Source organism: Cetorhinus maximus, chromosome 20, assembly GCF_964194155.1.
Source record: "Cetorhinus maximus chromosome 20, sCetMax3.hap1.1, whole genome shotgun sequence".
Taxonomy (NCBI): Eukaryota; Metazoa; Chordata; class Chondrichthyes; order Lamniformes; family Cetorhinidae; genus Cetorhinus; species Cetorhinus maximus.
In genome coordinates this window covers 69,352,536-69,366,415 of record NC_135898.1, presented here as the reverse complement: position 1 = coordinate 69,366,415, position 13,880 = coordinate 69,352,536, and the positions used below count along the sequence as shown (strand labels likewise).

The following is a 13,880-nucleotide window of genomic DNA, read 5'->3' as shown; positions in this document are numbered from 1 at the left end:
GGTGCCATGTCCATGTTATTTTATGGGCTTCAACTTTGCTGTAGAGCCTATTATTTTGAACTTCTGGTCTTGCCTGCAAGTGGAAATTACCCTATCAAATCCTTTCATTATCTTAAAGACCTCTGCTAAGTCAACCTTTATCCTTCTCCTTTCTTGAAAAGAATCCCAACTCATTCAACCTTTCCTGATAAGTATGATCTCACAGTTCTGGCATCATTCCAGTACATCTTTTTTTGCATCCTCTAGGTGCATCTATATTATTTTTATAAATGTGGAGACCAGAACAGTTCACAATGCTCCCGAGTGTAGGCCAAGGTTCAATACAAGCTTAACATAATTTCTGTCCTTTTCAATTCTGTCCCTCTAGAAATGACCCCCATTGCTTTTTGTTTTCTTATAATGGCCTATTAACCTGCTGCACCACTTTTAGTGATCCCTTTGTTCCCCTATCCCATTTAGAGAATGTGACCTTATATTTCTTACTAAAATGTATTACCTTACACTTACCTATATTGAAGTTCATATGACAATTACATGCCCATTCTGCAGAATATTAATGAATTCCTGTATTTTTGGAACCCTCCTCTGCATTAACCAGACTCTTGCAATTTGAAAATTTTGTAAGGTAATTCCAATTCCCCTGCCAAAATCTACATAATTGCTGAATAACAGTCATCCCAGCTCTGATCTTTATGAAACATTGCTTCCTGCTATTTGCCATAATGTTTCCTGCCATTTGCCAATCTGAGTAATCACATTGTGAAATGTCTAATTTTTAAAACCCTTCATTTAGGCATTAGAAATTTCAGTTGTTGAGAAAGAAAATAGAGATGAATGATTTTTCAAGAAACTTTTGAGGTGGTCAGATTGTGCAATCATGGGATTTGTTACCACTGAAATATCTACTTTATTGTGTGTCACAAGTTGAAACCAGTAGCACTGAAACAGCCTATCATTGCCACTGACAGGAATAATAGATCATAAATCTTTGCAGTACCTAAATCTTTGCAGTACCTATCAATGAAACATGTCCCATGTGCTGAACTTAACATGGTTAGTTTCTTTTTAAGATTAAGTTTTCTGTGTGATTAGGCAACTCATGGGGCAAAAGGATATCATTTTTTTAAAAAAGTCGATGGACTAAAGAATGCCAGATATAATTTAGTAAGTAAAGCACATGGTCTTGTATTTGGTGGCAAGGATGGAAAAGAGAAATAATTTGGTTGCATGATTTGACTGTTCACTCAAAATATCTACTTACTAAGAGACTTTTGTCAACAGAATTTATCAACACCAAAACATCTTTCGTTTATATAGTGCTTTTAACATAGTCAAACACCCCAAGTACTCCAGAGAGATGTACTAAGCAAAAATGAACCCAGAGACAAAGAAGGAGGCATAGCTAAAGAGGCAAATTTTAAAGAGGGCTCTGAATGAGGAGCGAGAGGGAGGGGGAAAGGTTTAGGAAGGCTTGAGGCTAACCAACTGATGGAATGACCACCAACAGTGGAGCAAAGGGCGAAGGATACACAAAAGGCCAGATTCTCAGAAACTGAGAATTTGGTTTGGTTGCGTAGGGCTGGAGGAAGTTATAAAACATGTTCAGAAGAGATTTTAAGCATCAGGATGATCATTTTAAATTTGAGGCATTTGGGGACTGGGATCCAATGCAGATCTGTAAGGGTAGAGGTGATGGGTGTGTGGAACTTGATATGGAATCAGCAGAGTTTTGAATGAGCTGAAATTTGGAGAATGGGGAACATTGAAATAGTCAAGTCTGGAGGTGACACATGGATGCAGGTTAAAGCAGCAGGTGGACTGAGGCAGGGGAAGAAGAAGGCAGTGTTTGAGTTGGAGCGCGCATGGGGTCAGAAGTTCAACTTAAGGTGTAATAGGATGCTGGGATTGCAAAATTCTGCTTCAGTATCAACTGCAACTTGAGAGTCCTTGTAAATGTAAATAGATCGTGCCTCCACTGGGGAGGTGTCTGTGTTGTTGGAGGCTGAAGAGATTCTCTAGAATCTCCTGGCGTGAGCCGAACTGCCAGGTTTCTTGGGGAACTGCTTTTGAACTGAGTAGAGGAAGACTGGAATCAGTCCTTTATGCTTTCATTATGGGTCCAGATTTTGCTGTAAAAATAACATTGAGGCTAACAGTGTGCACTGTTATTTATGTGCAAAATCGGACAGCAAATCTGGCGAGCGTCTAAGCAGTTGAACGCAGAAATCCAAAAATTGCTGTCCAAGATGTCCTGCTTCTCCAAAAGCTGCCTGATTAACGGCTTATTGCTATCTAACTTACCATTCAACTACATTGAATGTCGTGAAGTTCATAGGTGTGGACTAAACTCACCAAAAAATAAATTGGGGCAAATCTAAGTTCCCATTTAATGGCGTGGTAAGCCTTAACTATTGCCGAACAACTTCTCTGGCAGTGCAAATTAACTTTTAAGTATGGGTATCCTTCCTTCAGCTGCTACTTAAGTATTGGGAGATTTAAAAAATAAAAACAACCTGTGTATTTTTCTTTCTGTCTCTTTTATCTCTCCCTCTTAATCTAACCTTTCTTTCCCTCTTTTTATTTCTCCAACAAGAGAGAACCTAACCATCTGCTCTTGATATTCAGTGGCATTGCCATCACTTAATCATCCACTGTCAACATCCTGGGGGGTTACCATTAACCAGAAACTGAACTGGACCAGCCATATAAATACTGTAGCTACAAGAACAGGTCAGAGGTTGGGAATTCTGCTGAGAGTGACTCACCTCCTGACTCCACAAAGCATGTCTACCATGTACAAGCCACAAGCCAGGAGTGTGATGGAATACTCACCACTTGTCTGAATGAGTGCAGCTCCAACAACACTCAAGAAGCTTGACACCATCCAGGACAAAAGCAGCCCACTTGATTGGGACCCCATCCACCACCATAAACATTAACCTCCTCCAACACTGATGCACAATGGCAGCATTGTGTACCATCTCCAAGATGCACTGCAGCAACTCACCAAGTCTCCTTCAGCAGTACCTTACAAACCCACAATCTCTACCACCAAGAAGGACAAGGGCAGCAGATGCATGGGGACATCACCTGCAAATTCCCCTCCAAATCAAAAACTATCCTGACTTGGACCTATATCGCTGTTCCTTCATCGTCGCTGGGTCAAAATCCTGGCACTCCCTAACAGCAGTGGGTGTTCCTAGAACACAAGGACTGCAGTGGTTCATGAACTAAGTTCACCATCAGGTCAAGGGCAGTTAGGGATGGGCAATAAATGCTGGTCTAGCCAGTGATGCACACTGAACAAATAAAAGTAAAACTTTATGTACTTGATTTAATATTGAATTCAATAACTTGACATTTCCTGGTTTAAACTCTGCACTGCTCATTAATGATTCAGTTTCATTAAGGAAATACACAGTTGCTTACCTTGTTTACACAAATATCAAATTCCCTGTAGAAGGTGCTGTGCTGTTTGGCTGATAGGCTGACAGCAATTTGACATGCAAACCCCATAGAAAGTCTGTGGGTAACTGTATGTCTAACAAACTGCTGGCAACATTCATTCGCAACTTGCAGTAACTGCACTTTGCAACTGTACCTACAGCAGGCACAATTATACCTGTGAACTGAGAGTTATTAGAATTACATAGAAGGATACTTTCTAGTATCCTAAAGTAGAAAGAATATAATTATTTATGTATCTTGTCTGGTAAATTTGGTGAAATGTATATGCATTAAATGTCACTCCTGTGAAACTTATAATAATTGGAGCAGAGCAGTCTGTAAGCTTAATGTATTAATAAGTAAAATCTGAAATAAAAACAAAATTTTGGAAATAAACAACAGATCAGACAGCAGTAAAGAGAAAAAACCCATGAATCTCTGATTACATACTTTCCATCAGTTTATCTTTTCTCTTTACAGTTGCTGACTTGTGTATATTATGCATTTTCTATTTTTATTTCTGTTAAAATGGGCTGACTTTTGTTGTACAAACAACTTTGGGACTATTAATACTCAACATTGTCGAAGTGTAAGTCAGACAGCTACTTGCAGCAATTAGATGTGCACAGTTACATGGTATCCAAGAAGTTGCTCTGAATTCCCATGTTTCCCTAGAAAGTTGCGCTATTGGGACAGTCTCAGCATTCAAGCAACATGGAACATCATGAAGTTACCGTACTTTACGTCATATATACTCACTAAACTTGCCAGAAAATGTTAAAGTTTATCCATTGCAGTAAAAGAAAATCAATTTTTAATGGTGCGATCAATTTTAATTTAGGGAGGTCAAACAGTTTCAGGGATTACACAATAAATGGGAATATACTAAGAGTAAGGATATAATGTTGGAATTGTATAAAACACTGGTGAGGCCACAACTGGAGTATTGTGTGCAGTTCTGGTCACCACATTACGGGAAGGACGTAATAGCTCTGGAGAGAGTGCAGAGGAGGTTTACAAGAATGTTGCCAGGGTTAGAGAAGTGTAGCTACGAGGATAGGTTGGGGTTATTTTCCTTAGAAGAAAGAAGGCTGAGAGGTGAATTGATTGAGGTGTACAAAATTGAGGGGAATAGAGTGGACAGGATAAAATTATTTCCCTTAATAGAGAATTCTAGAACCAGGGGACATAGATTCAAGATAAGTGGCAGAAGGTGTAGGGGGGACATGAGGAAGAACGTTTTTACGCAGAAGGTAGTGGGTGTCTGGAATTCGCTGCCCAAGCTGGTGGTAGAGGCAGAAACTTTAAACTCTTTCGAAAAGTACCTGGATCTGCACTTTAAGTGCTGTAAGCTGCAGGGCTATGGGCTGGGTGCAGGAAGGTGGGATTAGAAAGGGCACCTGGGTGTCCTCGGGCTGGCATGGACAAGATGGGCCAAATGGCCTCCTGTGCTGTAACTTTTCTATGGTTCTAATTACTGATAAACATTCTCTCTGGCACTGAAAGTTTACTGTTATAAACGTAGAGTCACATTTCTTCAGATGTTAAATGTTAGACATCTTAAATATATATATTTTTTGTCTCTTATCTCTTAATCCCTTTTTTCTTTCCCTTTATTTCGCTTTCTGTACCTGATTTGATGTCGAATTAAATATTCTGACACTTCTTGGTTCAGAAATTGTGCTGTTCATTTATAATTCTTCAATTTGATTGGCTGAGATACACAGTTGCTTGCCTTGTTCTCACAAGCCCCAGATCTCATGTAGTGAGTGCTGTGCCAGTTTTGTTTTTATTTATTCTTTCACGGGATGTGGACATCCCTGGCAAGGACAGCATTTGTTGCTCATTCCTAACTGTCCTTGAGAAGGTGGTGGTGAGCAGCATTCTTGAACCGCTGTAGTCCGTGGTGTAGCAACACCCACAGTGCTGTTAGGGAGGGAGTTCCAGGATTTTGATCCAACAACAGAGAAAGAACAATGATTTAGTTCTAAGTCAGGATGGGTGTGTGGCCTGGGGGGGGAACTTGCAGGTGATGGTGTTCTCGCATGCATCTGCTGTCCTTGTCCTTTAAGGACACAGATTTGGAAGGTGCTATCAAAGGAATCTTGACCAGTTGCTGCAGTTCATCTTGTATGTGGTACACACTGCTGTTACTGCGTGTTGGTGGTGGAGGGAGTGAATGTTGAAGGTGGTGGATAGGGTGCCAATCATGCGAGCTGCTTTGTCCTGGATGATGTCAAGCTTCTTGAGTGTTCTTGGAGCCAGGACTCATCCAGGTAAGTGGAGGGTTTTCCATCACACTCCTGACTTGTGCCTTGTAGATGATGGGCATGCTTTGGGAGTCAGGAGGTGAGTTACTCACCCCAGAATTCCCAGCCTCTGACCTGCTTTTGTAGCCACAGTATTTGTATGGCTGATCCAGTTCTGCTTCTAGTCAATGGTAACCCCCAGGGCATTCAGCGATGTCTTTGAATGTCATGGGGAGATGGTTAGATTCTCTTTTGTTGGCGATGGTCATTGCCTGGCACTTGTGTGGCATGAATATTACTAGCCGCTTTTCAGCCCAAGCCTGAATGCTGTCCAGGTCTTGCTGCATATGGACACGGACTGCATCAGTATCTGATAACGCAAATGGTACTGAATGTTGTGTAATCATTAGTGAACATTGCTTTATAATCACTGCAACTTTTAGTGCAAATCCACAGAGAAAGCCTATGGGCAAGTGTAACTAAAGAATGGCTAGCACCGTTCATTCTTGGTGGAGAGCAAGAACCTGGGCAATTACCTCTAATAATAACATTTTCAGAATAGTGTGAGTGAGGCGGAGCATAATAGATATATTTCATCTATGTATCTTTTTAATGTCCTTTGTCAATTAAAGTGCATATGTCACTTATTTTCTTCTTTTTCTGAAGGCATGGACTCCTTGTTTAGGTATAGATTCACGCACCCGAGTGACCATTTCTAATTTTACTTGAGCAGAGGAAACTTTGCAGCTGAATCAGATATTATCCTAACTGACCTCTACATACATGCACACTCCTAGCAGGCATTTGCTTGATAATGATCAGACCATGTGGGGTTGCTGAGTCCAACAACCAGCTTAGCACAGACTGGGGTGCAAACTTTGGACCTGACTGACTCATCTGTTCACTGGATGAAATTCCCTGAGCCATGGGAAAAATCCTAAATTTTAATTGCAAAGGTAAATCAGAAATGCAAGATAATTTACCATAGCTTTTTGAAAATATGAAATGAACATATTTAAAAGCTGCAACTGCATTATTAGGCAGTACAATCAATTGGTACACAAAGTTAACATTCCATAATTTTCACCATGAAATTATGTAAAAAGAAACTATTGAATTTGTAATGGTTCTTTTTAAGTTCCAGTATTATCCCATTTACACTTCTCTGCCTCTTTGCTGTGTTTTCCTCCTTTAAAACACTCTTTAAAACCTTCTTTGACTAAGCTTTTGATCATTTGACCTAATCTTCTTATGTGGCTGTGTGTTGTACTTTGTTCTGTAATTGATCCTATTATGCTAAAGGTGCTACATAAATTTAAGTTATTGTTTAAAGTCAACTATTTCAGGGGATTTCATTACTCTCTTTTTGAGGAAGAGCCAAAAATATAACGCAGAATTCTCCCTTTGGCGAGCGGGGGCAGGGCCCACTCACCGACGCATAAATTGACGCGCGGTGACGTCGGGTGGGCGTCCCAACGTCACTGCGCGTTATTTAGATTTTCAGTTCAGCTGTGTGCCCGCCGAACTGTCAAAGGCCTATTATGGCATATTGAAAAGTAATTAAAAAGTTAAAGGAGCTGCCCGTCCAACCTGGCAGGCAGGTGAAGAGTCCAGGCGGCCTTCAGAAAAATCATGAAACCTCATTCACGGGCGGGATGAGGTTTCATGAGAGATTTAAAATTTGTGTTACATTTTTAATAAAAGTAATTGACATGCCCCAGCTCAAGTGACAGTGTCACATGAGGGGGCACGTCAATAAAATTTTTCTCATTGATTATCTTTTGAAAAGTAACAATGATCTCCCTGAGGCAGCACTTTGAGCGCACTCCCGGCTCAGCATACCGCTTCCTGGTGCACGTCACGCTGGGCAGGCCTTAATTGGCCCGCCCATGTAAAATGGTGGCGTGCGCTTGACTGGGGGCGCCAATTGGGAACCCGCCCTTTTGCGCCCGCTCCCGCACAGCACCCCCAACGGGGAGAAAATGCTGCCCATTGAGATGGTGCTTTATCATACCCTCAGGATGTCTCAAAATATTTTATAACCAATGAATTGTATTTGAAGTTTAGTCACTGTTACATAGACAAATGTGGCAAGCAGATTCACAAAATATGAATGAATGGACAGTTAATTTGTTTTGGTGCTTTTGGCTCAGGGAAGAATGTTGGCCAGGACACTGGCAGAATTACCTGTTCTTCTTCCATGGATGCCATAGAATCTTTTAGTTCTTTTGAGCAGGCTCTTAGTTTAATATTTTATATGGATGGCAGCATTTCCTTAGTTATGCACCAAAGTGTTTACTTAACCTGGGGCAGAATTTTGCCCTTGGCGGGTGGGCTCAGCAGGGGCGGGTGGGCTCGGCAGGGGCGGTCGGGAAGCTGACCACCACCTGTGATTGGCACTGGCAGGCCCACCCAGCGTGAAATGCGAGTGGCAGCGCTGGGGAGGGGAAAAGGGCGAGCGGGCCGAGCGCAAACTTCGCGCATGTGCGTGAGTGAGTGCTGCATAATCTCCCTGAGGCACAGAGCTGCCTCAGGGAGATGAAGACATATATATAAAAAAAATTAAACCATGTCCCCTCATGTGATTCACATGTTATTAATTCAATTGTAAAATTTTTATTTTATTTTTATTTGCTTTTGAAAACCTAATCCCACCAGTGGATGAGGTTTCCAAAAAAATGCAAAGGTCGCTTGGCCTTTTTGCCTGCCCGCCAACCATTAGGTTGGACAGGCAGTGAAAAATTTAGCTTAATTGATTATTTAATGGCCATAACAGGCCTTTTAATTGTCAGCGGGTGCACTGCCGACTCCGGCGCATGACCGCTGACTGAACTATCACGCAACTGCGTGTTGACGTTGGTACGCTTGGCCGACGTCAACGTGTGTCATTTCATGCTCAAGTGGGTCGGGCGCATGTCCACCCGCCGAGTGAAAATTTCTGCCCCTAATCTTGGAATAGAGTTTAACTTGAAACCTTCCACCAGAGGCCGGAAAGCTACCAGCAGACCCTAGTTGATAGCTAAATGCGCCAGTAAAGAAGGAAACAAATGAGCAGTTTTTTATATACAGCACCTTTCAGAACTTCAGGATGTTCCAAAGTGCTTTTCACTTAATTAAGTACTCATTTTTGAAGTGTAGTCATTGTTGTAATGTAGCAGCCAATTAGGATTGTCCCTCAAAGCATTACAATAAACGGCCAGATCAGGGGTGGAATTTCCTGAGAGCGTAATTGGAATGTTACACCCAAAATTATGTCATTCTTGTGCACACTATGATGCTATCAATTTACAGCTAAAATTTTTGCGAATGTCACTCACATAGGCTGCAATGTAAAATTTGGCAGATGTGTAAAAAACCAGGGTCCAAGGAAAGTATGAAACTGACACTGTACATTTTTCTAATATGACATTTAAAGTTTCAAGCCATCTCACCATCTTTCATGGACATTAGGCACAGCATGTTTAAGAAAATGCAATTGTGGAAACTTTTCAATTTTTTATGTGACTTATACTGAAGGCATAAAAATACATTCAAAGAAACAGAAAATAGACAGTGTTGGTCTTGTGAGGGTAAATCTTTGAACTGTTTTTTTTTTATTAATATAAGACACCAAAAAAATGGCTATTTCCTGCTGTGCCCAAAGTTCTGTGCTGAATTTTGCATTTGTTTTGAACCACTGTAATTACTTGAAATTTCCTTGTTCAGCTCTTGAGCATGGGCTCAGCCATTATAATGAGTCTGGATATGTTCAGGTACAGGGATCAATAAATGGGCATAAAAGGTCAAGGAAGTTCAAGCATAGAATAATTATATGAATAATGTACTTATGCATTAGCTTTCTTGGTCTTTTATGCCAGGCATCTTACAATTCTCTGGTTGTAAAAATGCAAGGAATTTCATCACAATCTGTTTTAGGTATTGGTTAAAGCATAAATGTTGACCAGGACACAGGTGAACTCACCTGCTCTTCCTCAAATAGCACCATGGTATCTTTTTGAGATCTTGGATTAACATCTCATCCAACAATGCAGCACTCCCACAGTATTGTATTGAAGTGCCTGCCTAAAATACGTGCTGAAGTCTTTGGAGTGGTGCTTGATATTGTGGAGCAGAGGTGAGCATGCCATCAGAGCCAAATGGCTTTTCTTGAGTCTCTGCACTGGCTCAAGAAGTCTATCTAGTGAGTTGCTGAGCCATACAAACTACAAAGGTCATCTTCATCTTCAATCAGTCCTTCACCTACAGTGATTTGGTTAGGAGAGGAAAATTGCCCAGAGTGTTATCCTCTCTTCATTATCTGTTGAATTTTTACCAAAAGTAAATTTGGATGACAGGCTTAGGTACAACGGCTTCTTAGTTTGGGTATGACGGTTCCTTAGTTTGAATGGACTGCCACTGTTTCTTATGGCTTATATGATTAATAGCCGTTTAGATGAGGAACATAGGAAATTAAGTAATTTGACCCTTCGAACCTGCCCCACCATTCAATAAGATTTTGGCTGATCTGGTTGTGGTCTCAGCTCCACTTTCCTGTCTGCCCCCATAACCCTTGACTTCCTTGCCTAACAAAAATCTGCCCAACTCTACCTTAAACAAACTCAAAGACCCAGCCTCCACTGCTTTCTGGGGAAGAGAATTCTGCACATCAATTACCCTTTGGGAGAAAAAGTCTCCCCTCATTTCTGTCTTAAATGGGAGACCTCTTATTTTTAAACCACGTCCCCTAATTTTAGCCTTCCCCACAAGAGGAAACGTCCTCTGGGTATCCACCCTATCAAGTCCCCTCAGGATCTTAAATGTTTCAATAAGATCAACTCTCATTCTTCTAAACTCCTATGGATATAGAGCCTGGGAAATCATATCCCAACAAAGAGCCAATGACTCCAGAGGAGGATAGGAAAGAGAAAATAGGTGGAGAAGTGAAGGGAATGGGGGATGGAGAATGAAAGACTGGGCAGGCAGATGTGTTTGCCATGCCCAGAAAGCGAGGCTATCTTTTTTTTACTGTGACTGTAAGCCTCTAGAAGAAACGGTTTTTCAACTTTTTTGTTTGACATGTGCTATTTTCTGCATTGTATGTTGTTTGTTTTAAAGGATAAACATACTTGTTCTGCCAGTGATGCTGTTGAATTTTATAAATTAAGTTATTTGTGAATATGTTTCTGTTTCAGGGTCATATTAATCATATGAGTGGCTAAAAGGAAAAAATGACCGTCGTAAAACTGAAGAGACCTTTTAGTGCCATTACAGAGATTCTACAAGAGAAGTCTAAATTGCTTAATTTTATATTGCAAGTCACTGATTTCAAGCTTAACCAACATTCACCTAATGAAAACAGCTGGCATTGTTACCTGTTTTACTTGAGTTCTGTAATGAATAATGTTTATTGTACTGAATGCAGAACATTTGTTTTCTAATCAGAGGAAGTTAAATGATTATCAAGTAGGGTCTTTTTCCACCAGAGTATGTTTGTAAAAAGTTATAACTTTGAATTTTAAATAAACGCAGATAACACTTGAACATTACAGTATAGAATCGATGACTATGTACTATTTACCGAGTTTTTAAATCTCTTTTTATTTAGAAACTTTTGTTTAAAAAAAAGCTTCATCTTCGAATTTAAAAGAAAAGGTTTATTGCCATGTTAGTTTTAAAACTATGTAAATTGGTTGTATTTTTCTCTGTATTTTTCGCATTTTATGTGCCAGAATATAACCAACTTAGTATGGGATTTCATTTACAAACTACAGGTTGTTACTGCTATTTTATCTTTCATTTCCTTCCCTTTTTTAATGAAAAAGGTGGATAATGCTGGTGTACAATTCCTTGGGTTCTGGCAACCCATCAAGTGCCATTCTTTATTTGTAAACCGAGCTAGTGTGTTTCAGCAAACTAAGCAGCTATTTTGTAGAGCTTGATTGTGCCAAACACATTCACTTTCCAGTAGGGTGACTAGATGGCAAGCCCAGAAGTGCTGAAGTCACTTGATTTCCCTGTTAGCTGGATGTTCAACATGCGACAAAATGAGGTGAAATCCATCACCTGAACTGCTGCCGTAGTTAACTATAACCCTAAATCATCAAAAAGAACACATATTTTGAGTAAACCAATTTGTTTCCTCCCATACCTATTTGTGTTCTTGAACTTGAGAGATGGATCGGCAACCTCTTGGAGGACTTTGCCACTGTGACATCTGATCTCTAAGAGCATTGCCCAGGTTGATGTGTTCTGATTTATAAATGGGGATAGCATGGAGGTTGGTGGGAGGGAGAGACTGCATCCCTCTGTCCAAAGGAGAAATTTGCCTCTTTTTGTTACGCCTTCAATGGCCTGGCTGAACTGGCAGGCACCAGAATCATCATTTGGGATGGTTTATATTTAGTGCGTTCATACTTATTTTTAACAATAGGCAAAAAAAAGATTGAAAATTGGATGCCACTTTTGAATATGTATTTGTATTTTTCAAAATACTCCTCAGCAGGAAGCTGTATACTGAATGTTTACTTCATATTATGTTTAGGAAATATCTGCAAGCATTTTGTATCACTTCTGCAAATGATTGTAATTTGAAACTTTATTATGCAAAATTCTGTATGATTTTTTAAAAATCTTATTCTGAAACAAATGTGCTGGACATGTGATTTTTGGTATCTCAAGCATCAAAAACAAATTATAAAGGGAACGTTTTGCACAGATCACAATGGGAATTGAATTGGTACAGTTCAAAATGTTTTTATCTACTTTGTTTAAACTGCATTCAATGGATATATGCTTTCTAGGCTCTTTTTAGGTTTAACTAAAATTTGAGCTAAAATAAAATGGGTGCTATAATTTAAAAAGGTGTGATGCTTATTTGTAGCAGCCTGTGTTTGTTCAATATCAATTCAGTTGACAATTTTCCTTATTCAAGATTTTCTTTTTCACCTGTTTCTTCTCTTAAACAACAATAATTAAGAGGGCATGTAACCTGGGCAGCCTATTGAGCCATTCACTGACAAACAACTCAGTTAGGTTTTCCAATCCAGGGCATAGGAAGACAAGTGCCTAACCTCTATTTACTATTTATTCCTGATGGTTTTGAAGAAATTGGGGATAGAATGAGTAACTGTTAAGTCTTACGGTTTTCTGTTCTACAAAAGCACTTTGGGACTGAAAATTATTCAAAGTTCATTCCTTTGAATAAAGTCTCCCAAGCATCATGCATGTAAGGAAACCCAACAATTTGCATCAAGTGGCAGTATTGATTTCCACTTTGCTGATGTTAGTAACAGGCTGATTGAGTTGGTGGCTGATCTGCTATTGGGATTTGAAGTGTTCTTTTTATTATTTGATGTTGGTTCTGAGCAGGGATTCACTTACTGATGGTAAATCTGAATTAATTCTGAGCAGCAACAACTTCCCTCTACCTAGTGCAAAATTACAGTTACTCTCTCGGGTCATGGTATTGGATTGAAGGTAAAGATTTCTCTGAAAAAACAATTTTTTAGAAATTAATATATTATGTTAATAGAAGGATTGTTTTTTTTATAGTACTTCCCCCTCCAGCACTGTGCATCCTTTAAGATGTATTTCATTTTTTTTGTTATTGGGGAAATACTGTTTAAACCACCCCATATACCCTCAACATTAAAATATTCAACAAAAATAGCTTTGTGCTGTGATAGTTGAACTTAGAGTGCACTGCACAGCTGAATATAGTTACTAAACCAAAAGAAAAGTGATGATTTGAGGACTATTATTTCATCACTCTCTGTTTCCAAAAGCCTTTGTGGTGGAACAGTTGAACCTAATTCTATTGAAGAAATTGCTCAGTGCAAAACTACCATGATAAGGTGTCATTGATACTTACTTATGGATGACTACCATAGTTATTGGATGAGGCAAACAAAGCAGAGATTTACTTGAAAGCATTGTAATACTCAGGTTCTATTTGAGATTTGCCTTATGAATGTGACTAACTGGTTTTAATCTGTAACCAAGAAGAAATCATCCTGGAAAAACTGAGTTAGTTAATGGCATGATATTTTTTAAGAATAATTGTTGAAGGACAAAAAGATGCAGCAAAGTGTAGAATACCTGATCAAAAACATTTGGAGCCCCTATAATCCCAAGAGTAAAGTTAAAATTAGAGCGATACAGTCGGGGGGGGCCAGAGGGTGGGAGGGTCAATGTGGATGTTTAATG

At 39.7% G+C, this 13,880-nt stretch overlaps 1 protein-coding gene across 3 annotated transcripts in view; it reads left to right on the top strand.

The window, feature by feature from the left end:
• Positions 1-12,535, top strand: part of LOC144694455 (uncharacterized protein C10orf143) — a 45,467-nt gene extending 32,932 nt beyond the window's left edge. Inside the window, exon 5 of one of the 3 annotated variants that reach the window (XR_013579754.1) lies at positions 2,594-3,204. Coding sequence is in view for 2 of the 3 variants with exons in the window: in XM_078564896.1 (XP_078421022.1) it covers positions 2,594-2,644 (51 nt within the window). In the remaining variant the exon portion in view is untranslated. Of the gene's footprint in view, positions 1-2,593; positions 3,205-10,867 lie in introns of those variants that run through there. The other 2 variants (XM_078564897.1, XM_078564896.1) reach the window with 2 other exon arrangements.
• The last annotated feature ends 1,345 nt before the right edge of the window (positions 12,536-13,880 follow it).